This window comes from Watersipora subatra, chromosome 9 (genome assembly GCF_963576615.1).
Source record: "Watersipora subatra chromosome 9, tzWatSuba1.1, whole genome shotgun sequence".
Classification (NCBI taxonomy): domain Eukaryota; kingdom Metazoa; phylum Bryozoa; class Gymnolaemata; order Cheilostomatida; family Watersiporidae; genus Watersipora; species Watersipora subatra.
The window spans coordinates 45,875,743-45,886,865 of NC_088716.1; the positions used below are offsets into that span (position 1 = coordinate 45,875,743).

Below are 11,123 nucleotides of genomic sequence, written 5' to 3' on the forward strand. Positions count from 1 at the left end.
TGCATACGTTTTTATTATCGACAATCTCATCATTATCGTGCAGAGATATTTTCAGTGGCACCATTAAATGCAAATAATAGTTTTCCATAAAAAGATATTTGGTTAGCATTCGCTCCATGATTCCAGCTATACATCTCTTCATTTCCATATTCACTCTCTTAGTTTCATGCATAAGACAGTTAGTAGCCAAGATTTTGGATGAAGCCTTAATCTGTTTCAATCCTTGTTCCGAGTTTTGTATTTTTTGGTTGATGTTAGTCAAACATTTTAAAGTTAATTATTTTTGCTCTGCTCTTTTCTGTACTTCAGAAAGCAAAGAGTTCAACTCGATTCAAACTTTGTTCAGCTTAATGAACTAAGGAGTAAAACCAAAGCTAAATTCTATAATTAACCGCCTATGGTTTTATTTTTGAATTCAGCAAAATTAAAGAAGGTATACTTAGTCCATTTTATTTAGTTAAAAACTGTTGACAAGCACTGAAATATATTGAAATTAAAGAATCAATTAATAAAGAACTGTGTATTTCATGAAATTTCAAAATAATCATGGTCATATGGCTTTTATCTGTTACAGTTCATTTAACCCCTAAGGTTATGATATAACAAAAACATGTTGTGTGGTTCTCGCTGTATGTCTTGCTGATAAGAGAACAGGATGTTTCACATAATATGTGAAACATCCTGTTATTATTACAGGACGGTAATTATTAGACATCATGCATTATTATCAAGTTCCTACAGAAGTGTAAAACTAGAAAATGGGGAGCCATGAAGCGAGTTGAAGTGGGGTTTTAAGCAAAATAAGTTTTATATTACTCGTGAACAAATGGAATATAAGGACTATTAAGAATGTTTGGGTTGAGAGTCATGTCCCCATGTATGCGATTTGGAGAAAAAAGATAACTGTAAAAACCTTTCATTACTGTCATTCTTTTGATGTAGACAATGGTAAATCTGTTATAAAATGCATCAAATAGTATTTACTCATTTAAACACTGAAATACACTAACATAGTTATATTAAAAATGTATACTGTGAGGTAATTCGTTAGATTATGCATGAGGTATAAGTATAAAAGAACAGAGTTAAAAACCTTATAAACCTGGTATGAAAGTATCTGAATAACTAAAATGCAAGCATCAGTTAATACTTGAATGGTATATCTCTGCCACCTTCCCAATTAGCCAAGAAATGGTCAAACATCTCGTTGTCAGCCACGGTGAAGTGGTTTTTCCAATCTCCGATTCCTCCTACAAATTGATATATGAATTATATACAGTTTATATATTATATATATAGTTTTTCAACATATGTACGTGTAGTAATTAAAAATAGTTTAACAACGAGATTCATTACAATTATAGTGTTCAAACAAATTGTAAAACCGCTATGATGGATTTAATTACTTGCAAACTATTAATTGGTTGATTCTGACCAGCTACTGTCGATTTATTAAAACGAACTCGATAAATGTATACCCAAATATTTTTAGGCTTTAAACACCAGCATTTGTATGACTATTTACTATAATAAGAGTCATGCCGATCCGTTCGTAGCCAGGGTTGAAGGTTGGGAAAAATCATTTACCGGACGGGATTTCAACCCACGACAATGAATGTTGCTACCTACATGTAGCATGTAATCACCTGCGCCAATCAATCATCATCTGTGTTCAAAACTTGTTTGTTCACATACTTATTCTTTGTGTTTTATTGGCACACCTTATGATTTCTCACAGCACCCCGAACTAGTAATAGTAATCTGTTCGTCTTTCTGAAGCCATGGTTGGATTGAGAAAAAAATATTACATAATACGAGAGTTGAACTTGTAATAATAATAGATAACCTTGAATTTTTGCTCAAAACTCATTATTTGTACATCATCAACAAGGCTTACTGCGATAAGATGAATCAGAAAAAATCTATTACTTAAAGGAAATCCATGCTGCACAGCCCAGGAAATTTTAGCTGTGAACTCATGACAAGCAGGTTTTCATTATTTTTATAAATTTCTACAAAAGTAATTACATGTATATAATGAGTAGGTTTTAAACCTGATATCAATCCTTTGATCAGGCTTGACAATAACAAGAGTGCAGGTAGGCTTACCTTTTCGGTATATCTGGGTATTTGTTTTGTTCATTCTCTCCACAATTTCTTTCTCATCCAAATTTTGTGCTTTTATCTGCGTAAAATAATCAAAGGATGTGTTATAACAACTGGCTAACAACTTTTGTGGAAAGAAAACTTAAATTAGGAGTTGTCTTATTATGTCTAGCTTTGTCTTTTCAAAGATCAAGCTCTGACTTTTAACAGCAATTTATGTGAAGAATAAATATAAAAGTTAAAATAACAGTAAAATTGAGCTGTGTAAACGCAATGCTAGCATATGGGTAGATCTTCCATTAGTGATGAGTAACATGTTTTAGATTTCTGTAAAACTTTGCTCCCTCCCAAATATAAACAGTTGTTTGTGTAAAGTCCATGTTGTCATTGGTACTTGAAAGCCAAAATTGCATGTGACTAGCTTGCTTTGAAAATTAATAGAATAGAATCAAGATCGTTAAAATTAACTTATCCAGCCAATTAAAGGCGCGCCGATTTTAATTCAATGGATATAATCGTTCAACATGTTTGTTTCAAAACAACACCTCAAAAATGCATTGTCAGCACACTTGCATGTAAAAAACATATTTTTCATTAGTGTGTAGCCAGGCCTTTACTAAAGCAGTTGTCATAGCGACTAGTAATTTTCAATCCTTTAAAATATTTATTGGTTTATGATAATTGAGGAAACACAGAGGAAAGGAGCCATCCTAAAGCAAACTCACCATTTTCACCATCTCTTCCGCAGCTGGACCGCCAGTTTTACCTTTCTTCATTTTACTAAAGTTGGTAGCATCAGCTATCTGTTGAACAAGCTCCGGAGATCTGTCTGTACCCATAAACTCATTTACCTTCTGGATGATTCCTACGGGGTCCTACACAACACCAAATTACACCTTTTCTATGTTTTCACACGCAAAATAGCATCAACAAATCTTCCAGTCTTTCAACATAGATGTCAATATCCACAAGCATTTTTGCATAAAAGCAGATACTAATAGCCTAGAAAACTGCAGTTATCTTCCAATACCGTCTAAAGACTCGATGATTTGGTCAAATAGCTTTTATTGCTGTTTGTGAGTCTCTGAGCAACATGAACTACATACAAGTATTTTGTAATGCCTTTTTTTATAATTTTGAGATTTTAGATATTTTAAAATTACCATATGCGTAAAATACATTTTTGTTTAAATGTACATGTAAGTATTAACATGGATGTATATTATAAAAGCAAAATATTTGCTATAACAAGAGTTGTGTCCGTCTTTGTCTTTATCTGATTCAAACATGCGACTTTCAGTATGATAGATCAATACCCCACCAGCTGCACCAATCGACCGCCTTGCCATGTTTTGGAATATTTGTGCAGTTAGTTATTACCCATGACGATCTGTCACTGCACACAGGACTATCAGAGTGCTAGTTTTCAGAACAATTTTATTCAACCTAAAATTGGCTACATGCCAAGCACTATTTGACTCATCAATATAAACAGTGACTGAGTTTGGAATTATCGACAAGCAGTACTCAGGGATTTACTAAAAATCCTTACAGGTGAATGTTTATTTTTGTTAGCATTGGTTGTTTGCCTCACTGATATAACCTCATGCAGTATAACAAGAAACTGATTTATAAAAAAATTCTATCTATCTATGTATATCTATCATAAAAGAAAAAAATATATATATGTATATATATATGTGTGTGTATGTATATATATATATATATATATATATATATATATATATATATATATATATATATATATATATATATATATATATATATATATATATATATATATATATATATATATATATATATATATATATATATATATATATATGTATATATATTATATAATATATTATATATGTATATATATAATTATATAAACTTACCAGTTTCAAGTCTTCATAGAAAATGAGAAGTACATTAGGCTCATCTCTGAGGGACCACATGTACTCAATATATTCAAAGTATCTTCCGTATGGCACATCTTTATCATCAAGAAACATGCCAAGAAACTGCTGGAAACTCATCTTTCCTATTTCTGGTTGTGCTGAACTCATTCTTCCTACCTATTCAAACAGTGAATTTTGTTATAAAACAACCATATCAACAAAGCTAATGTGTACATCGATCTTTCACCTATCATAGTTGAAGACTGGTTTACACTTCGTCACATTTTCGGGTTGTACTCCAGGTTACTATTTATTAACTATGCCACCTTAGACTAATGGCGGTGCTGAAGCAACACAGATATGTAGGAGAACATTGTGTCTGTCAAACCTTCCCATATATATCTCTGTGCATCCATGACAGTGTGTGTAATGTAGTGCTGGGCACGGGTAATAAAACTCATTGATTCGCGGGTTTATCTTCTCTTAAGTCCCAGGTAATAAAAATCTTGAGCATTTTGATCTTGCGGGTTCGGATTTCGACTTGCGAGTTTGGGCTTTAGTATACACGAATCGGTCAAGTAGAGTGGACAAAAACTCGGTCTATTGCACCCTGCGCTCTAAGCACTGTTTTACAATCCGCCTGTTAATGCTGCAAGCACAAATATCAGTCAATAGAAAATAGTAAAAAGTAACAAATAAATTAAATAGAATGATACAATGTAATTACATTGTAAATTTTAAGATGTCTGATGTTTGGAAATTTTAGACAAAACCAGTATCAACAAACCAAATACTCGAAAAACTCGAACGGAAGGGGGCAAGTCTAAATTCGTTGGCCAAGAAGTACTCCTGCCCAACACTATTGTAATGTGCACTATTTTGGCGATTTTCGGATTGCTCGATCTTAAAATGTGAAGTATAATTCGTTCCACTGCTTAAGAACTGATGATAAATTTTTTTTAAATATTTTAACTAAAATCTTGCATTATAGAAATTGCATTAGATAGGAGTATGCAGAAAGTTGAATGTATAAAATAAATTACTGTGTTTATTCGAGTATAATCAATATTAAATGTTTTAATAAATTTTATTATAAAATACTTTTTGGTTTTTCTCAGCTCAGACGCAAGATAGAAAGTAACAACTACTGCTGAAAACATGCGATTATTACCAAAAACTTATTTGCTTATTTTGGTACATCGGTAAAAGAAACTGGCAGTATAAGCACGACAGCTGACATAACTTGTCTTCTTATGATAGTCTTTTTGGTTGGTCACACACCAACTGAAACAGTTCCTGGCGCCGGAAGCTGTGACTAGCCTAATTAACTGGAGCATAAAGGTTTAAAACTGGAACAGCTACGGTCTTGTTCAGTATCGTTTGACCAAGCGCAACTAAAGCTTCCGTTTGATTGGACAATATGTCATAAGCGAACGCGATATTTGGTTTATTTCAGGGTAGCAAGCTAATTGCAAGTAACAAGTTTTTGTAGTAAGTGTACCATTATTCATGCTCAGCGTTCGCAAAGATGAATCTTGTGATGATGGAACAAGACTTAGTTATATCACCATATCATATCACGTCATATCATATTGCCATAGCACCCTAGCTTTAGTACCTTTCAATTTTTTACTGCCGCTGGGTAAAGATAGGTTATTAGTTATAAGATATCTCGTACTTACGATGTTCTTTACATGGTAGTAGTATGAAACGCATGTATCTTTTGGGTTCCTCATAACTGCAAGCACAAAGCAGAAATGGTAAAAAAGCGTGATATCGTTCAACGTCAGGCTACCCAGACTTACTATCAACTTCAAAGAAAAATTTGTTATTTGGTTGATAAGTAACCTCAATGATACATGGCCGATCTATTGTTGAGCTAATAAAGTTTGTAGGGAATAAGTAAACAATATGCCAGAGGCGGATCTAAAAGAAAGTATGGGGTGCAAAATTTGTGTAATATATCTAGGGAGGGAGGGGTGCGCAGGGCCACCCCCTTGCCTGGCCCCGCACTAGCGGAACTTTTTTAAATTTAGGCGATTCAGAATGAAAGAGAGGTGTTTTTGAGCCCAAAAAAGTGTAATCATTTGTTTGCAGCAAACAACAATTTTAGAGGTAAAAATTGACATTAAATATGATTAATTAAATTGGGGTTTTATGATGTTTATTATACTATGTATATCAAGATTACATGTAAACAGAAAGTTAATAAGCAATTGTGCAATAAAATAAAGTCAAGCTAAAATCAATCACAAAACCTCAACAGCCATTTGGTTTGGCTTTGCAGAAATAAGCCATTATTTCTGCAAACTACCATGAAAAATGTTTTGCAGTATGGTGCTCTACATTTAGTATGATGCTGCACAATGATGCTCTTATAAAACAGACATAATAGGGCATACTTTTTGGAATTGTTTTGTTGTTGAAAGAAATTATCCAAAGTTCGTTTTTAGCATTTCTTCCAAGACGTTTTGCTTTTAAAGTTGCTTGTAGTTGCTTACTCCTACTTCTTTTTAAAAAGTTGTGGTTCAATCGGAGATGTCTATTGGGACCACCTTTATTTGTTTATAAGCTAACCAAATTCAGGTCAAGGTTATTAAAACTTGATCGTTATAACAAGCCTTACTAGGCTATTTTGGTTCATTTCTTTCCAAAGCAAGTTTTCAGTGAGGTGAAATGTAATTCACTTAATTCTTGATGAATTTTAAATCTTTATTTTATTTTTTTGCCGTTTTTAGGGTAGTACATTTGTACTATATGCACCAGAGTAGACCCGCCTCGGTATGCCGTCATAATAATTCAAGTTTAAATTAAACGTATTCCTTTTTCTAATTAATATAGGAGTTGGCTGGGTCAGTCGACAGTGGATAAGAATAAGCGTTACAATGCTTCATCAAAAGTAGTAGCACAGGATCTTTATATATATGTTAGTATTTTTCAGTTACAATAACACTTGTCTTATAAAAAATATGTGTAAAATGCTAAACAATTTTATTGGCTCTGGTAGCGGAGCTTTAAGAGAGTCATTGTCGTTGGCAGCAACATTTAGGAGATAACACCATGGACGTTTATGGATACGTATATAGGATCAGGTTAATGCCTATCGTGTACCCTCAGGGTTGTGAGTAAAGAATTTGAATGCAGCCCAAGTGGGAAGAACAAACATATACTATATTGTGGATGGATAGTTGAAAACTCTGCCCTCATCACACTTGGTCATTGTCCTGATGAGGGTAGGCTAGTTTGACACCAGCCACTGAGCGCGCCATCTGAGAAGAACACTTTTTAGCGAGCCCTCCTTTCGGCTCATCCCCAAGAGGGCAGAATGCAAATAGACCAATCTTATTATGAAAAGAAAAAGTGTTTTTTATAGCAGTTTTGTCAGCCAACACATGATCTGCAGAATAGATTATTGGTAGCCATGAAACTAATAAAAAGCAATGCTTTTTGATACAAACGAATTCAAGCCAAGGGGTATAGACAAAAAATTTACAATCAAAGCATTTCTAAATCATTCACATGGTTTGAGTCTGAGCTTTTCTAAGCAAGCAACAGCAAATGAGACCTCAAAGTTTTTTGTTGAAAAAGAAAGAAATAACACTTACCTACTACAGTTTTAGCTTTTCTAAACTCAGCTGGAAGTACATCAGTTCTGTAGTGAGTGTTGAGAACTCTAGGGGAAGGAAATACTTTTGCACTTTCTTTAACAGGAAAGGCATCAATCATTAGCTCCTTTTTCGATGCGCCAATATAGTCTGCTGAGCCATTAATCAGCATTGTCATCACCTCCCATACAAAGTGAGTGCCTATAAATCAACTTTTAATATATTTGCATTCCCACATAAGCGTAAACACTTTGGCTCGTACTAACATCTTTGTGCCTTTTTAGTACAAATGCCAGTTAATTTTCAAATAGTCTGAGTTCCTTACCATTTTTAGGGTAAGTTGCAATGAGAAAGTCTGTCTCATTCCATTTGTATGAAGCCAGATCAGAGCAAACGTTCTTAAACACTTCTGGCATAAAAAAAATAGCAGGCACCTTTACTGTACCATCGTCATTGGCAAAGTACTGTCCTGTAATGGAGCCTGCCATGGGGTGCGTCAGGGTTTCTTCCATATTGGTTATTCTACAAACAAGTCCTCAAGGTGAGAGGCTATCAGGTCTGAAAGTTTCCAGCAATCCTAATCAAATAATCACCTATATAATAAGAACTCGATAACAAGGAACTTGTGAATGTACAGAGGCCTGCTGTTATTGTTCTTCATACAAACAAATATGTTGCCGATCATTTACATTAGAAATAGCAGAGAGATCAGTGAACTGTGAGACCGTTAACCTTATGATTATGTCTACACATTATCAACAGCATTTGCAAACATTATACATAGTCTTAGATGAAATCTGAAGAACAAGATTATTCTAAGTTATTCCAGAATCTAGACTATTTTAGGTTTTCATATCATACATTGTTTTATCCTTGAGCTAAGATTATAGGTTGTTATTTTAAAGGCTAATGTTTCACTAATATAAGCAGTGAAATGTTCAATATGAGCTTCTAATAGTGTTCCCAGTAGGTCTAACACTTCTGTAAAAGACTCTATGCTATTCTGGCTAATTCTGATAAATTTATTAAACACAATTAGGCTTCTGGATAGTATTTTATGCCTTTTAAAAATAGTAAATAGTTGTTAAAAAATGACCTTGAATATGTAATGACTATGAGCAATATACAACAAGATATTGTTAGCAAATAGTGAGATAGGTTGGTTAGTGTAGCCATCCAAAGCCATGCTATGTATATTTTGCATGTATAATAACAGTAAATCCTTAGCCTGCATTGAGTTGATAAACATAATATACTTGACTATAAACATTCATACATGTACATGTTGTACATGATAAGCCACTATAACAGATTACCAGTTCAAAGCCACATGGAATGCATTAATGTCAGCAGAAATCAAATGGAAGATTTGACAAGTGTTCTATTGCTGTGTGAGTTCTTTGAGCTCACACCAAGTTTTAAAAATGAGATAAAAAAATTCTGTTTTTATGCTAATGCAAAATTATGAAACACTGTTAGTTAATAGTATCTTGCTGTAGAAAGGTCACTCGTGCCATGATCTTCTTCAATTTCATAGATTAGACATTCAGGAGGTTTCTTAGGAGGCTACTGAGGTGGTTTCCCTTTGCCTGACTTAGGTATTATCTGAGAGTTGTCCCTCTTTGTACAGGAGAATTTTAGGAGTACATGCCTTTACTGATATCTTTTAGCAGGGCTCAAACCTCTCACCCGTTATTTAGCAATTCTCACTCCTACTCACAACACAACATTTGCGCTACGTAAATTTGTAAATGACCAGTTTCAACCTAGTTTCTACAGAGATCTTCAGGCTAAAATCTTCAATAGAGCACCTGCTAAGCATGTCAGCATTTCGGCATGTCCTTTTCAGCATGTCAGCTAAACATGTCTTTATCAGGACCTTTTAGAGAGATGTTCAAGCTGAAGCCTTTAACAGAGCACCTGCTAAACACGTCAGCATTTGTTTCGTTATCAGTGCTTACCTCTAGTTGTCTGGCACTCTGAATAATGAATAAGTCCTTTCTTACTATGCCCTACTCTCAAGAGTTGTGACTAGTCCACTCTAGTTACTATCAGTAGGGCACTAACGATCATTGCAGCTGTTATAAGTGAAGATCCATTATTGATATGGTTTGTTTGTGAAGTCTTCAACCAATCGGAAAGCTCGGATTATGACCTATTCAGTCACATGCATTCTTGAAAACCACTGTAATTTAGATGATAAACACCAGTGTTTCTACTTTGTTATGATGAATGCATTATGCAGTAGACAAGGCAATACAGCGCGTCACTAAAAGTCTATTTGGAATTTAAAGCCATTAAGTGGGCTACATAATTAGTATTACTTCATTGCTATTACGTTGTTATTAGACTTATGACGGAATTTACTAAAGCAAATAGTTGGACTACAGGTTTGAGTCACAGCAGTTCAAAAACAGGGACACTCTGCAAGCCACAATTAATGAGCCAAGACAGTCCTTACATAGACACTATATGGTGTTTACACCTTATCATGGACAACGTTTGCGCTCAAACCTAATGATTCACAGCATGGTAAACTTTGAGAAGATATTCAAACATAGATCATGTTTTCACTTTAGGGTAGAAACAGCTCGCTTGAAAATCTTCCATGCAATATTCATCTTAAGTGAAGTGGCATCCACTTTCCTTTTGACCTTCCCAAGCATCTGGAAGGTTATGTCGGTCGCCATTTAGCAAACTTGCTGCCATTCAAACTACTAAGCATTGAATATAATGAAGTATAAACACACATTTTGCGCATAACAAGTTACCTTGGCCTGTAAGGTAGTAGAGCTAGAACTGTGTGTATTCATAAGGGACTAAATGCTTTATATCAATAATTCTGGCTCCACAAAATGTCATGTTCTTTGAGCTAATAAGTACTAAAACCAAAACCAAAAGCATAAGCATAAGAGTAAAAAGCAGGTTTTTACTCTTATGCTTATGTTTACTCTTACCTCTTATGCTTAGGTTTTTACTCTTATTACTTATCAAAAACCAAGTTTTTGATAAGGCCGAGAGAAATAGTTTAATTTTTTATGAGCATTTTTATAAATTTAAGCAATTATTTTTGTTGCTGAAATTATATCGATAGCTTGAATATCGGTCAGAATTTGGGATGTATTCATTTCAGTATCTACTACAACATTTTTATCTTCTCTTTTAATAAAGAGCCATAGAATTCTTTCCCTGCTCATAAGCCAAGGATGGAGAAATAGTAACCCGTATTCAATGTTTAATAAGATAGCCTCAATTATGTAGGTTAGCTTCATTTGCGTCAAAGGAAATGCCCGTTTGACTGTTAGTGTCAAATATTTCCAACATATTGACCCTTCATTGGTAGCTTGAGTACACGAGAAATATACTTGGCACTTCTACGACTCCAGACTGGTCGTTTGCTGCATCATTTGATGCATAAAATCACCAAAAAACTTTTAAATTTTTCCCAAATAATGGCTCATTTTTCAAAGTATGTCTTTTTACCAGGAACATTTGGTGATACAATACA

At 34.1% G+C, this 11,123-nt stretch overlaps 1 protein-coding gene across 1 annotated transcript; it reads right to left on the reverse strand.

Annotated features, from left to right (window-relative positions):
- Positions 1-784: 784 nt before the first annotated feature.
- LOC137405517 (sulfotransferase 1C2-like) lies at positions 785-9,714 on the reverse strand. The gene is made up of 8 exons (XM_068091816.1): positions 9,577-9,714; positions 7,941-8,137; positions 7,616-7,816; positions 5,693-5,748; positions 4,008-4,187; positions 2,832-2,981; positions 2,110-2,185; positions 785-1,250 (listed from the first exon to the last, which is right to left on the reverse strand). Exons 2-8 carry the CDS (start codon positions 8,125-8,127, stop codon positions 1,144-1,146), a joined length of 957 nt encoding a protein of 318 aa, XP_067947917.1. The 5' UTR covers positions 8,128-8,137; positions 9,577-9,714; the 3' UTR covers positions 785-1,143.
- Between the last annotated feature and the right edge of the window lie 1,409 nt (positions 9,715-11,123).

Coding starts and splice junctions, on each gene's coding strand:
- LOC137405517 (XM_068091816.1), bottom strand. CDS start 8,127: ATGGAAGAAACCCTGACGCACCCCATGGCAGGCTCCATTACAGGACAG. Junction 5,749..7,615: donor AAAAGCTAAAACTGTAGTAG/GTAAGTGTTATT, acceptor TTGTGCTTGCAG/TTATGAGGAACCCAAAAGAT. Junction 2,982..4,007: donor TCTATGAAGACTTGAAACTG/GTAAGTTTATAT, acceptor GGTGTTGTGTAG/GACCCCGTAGGAATCATCCA.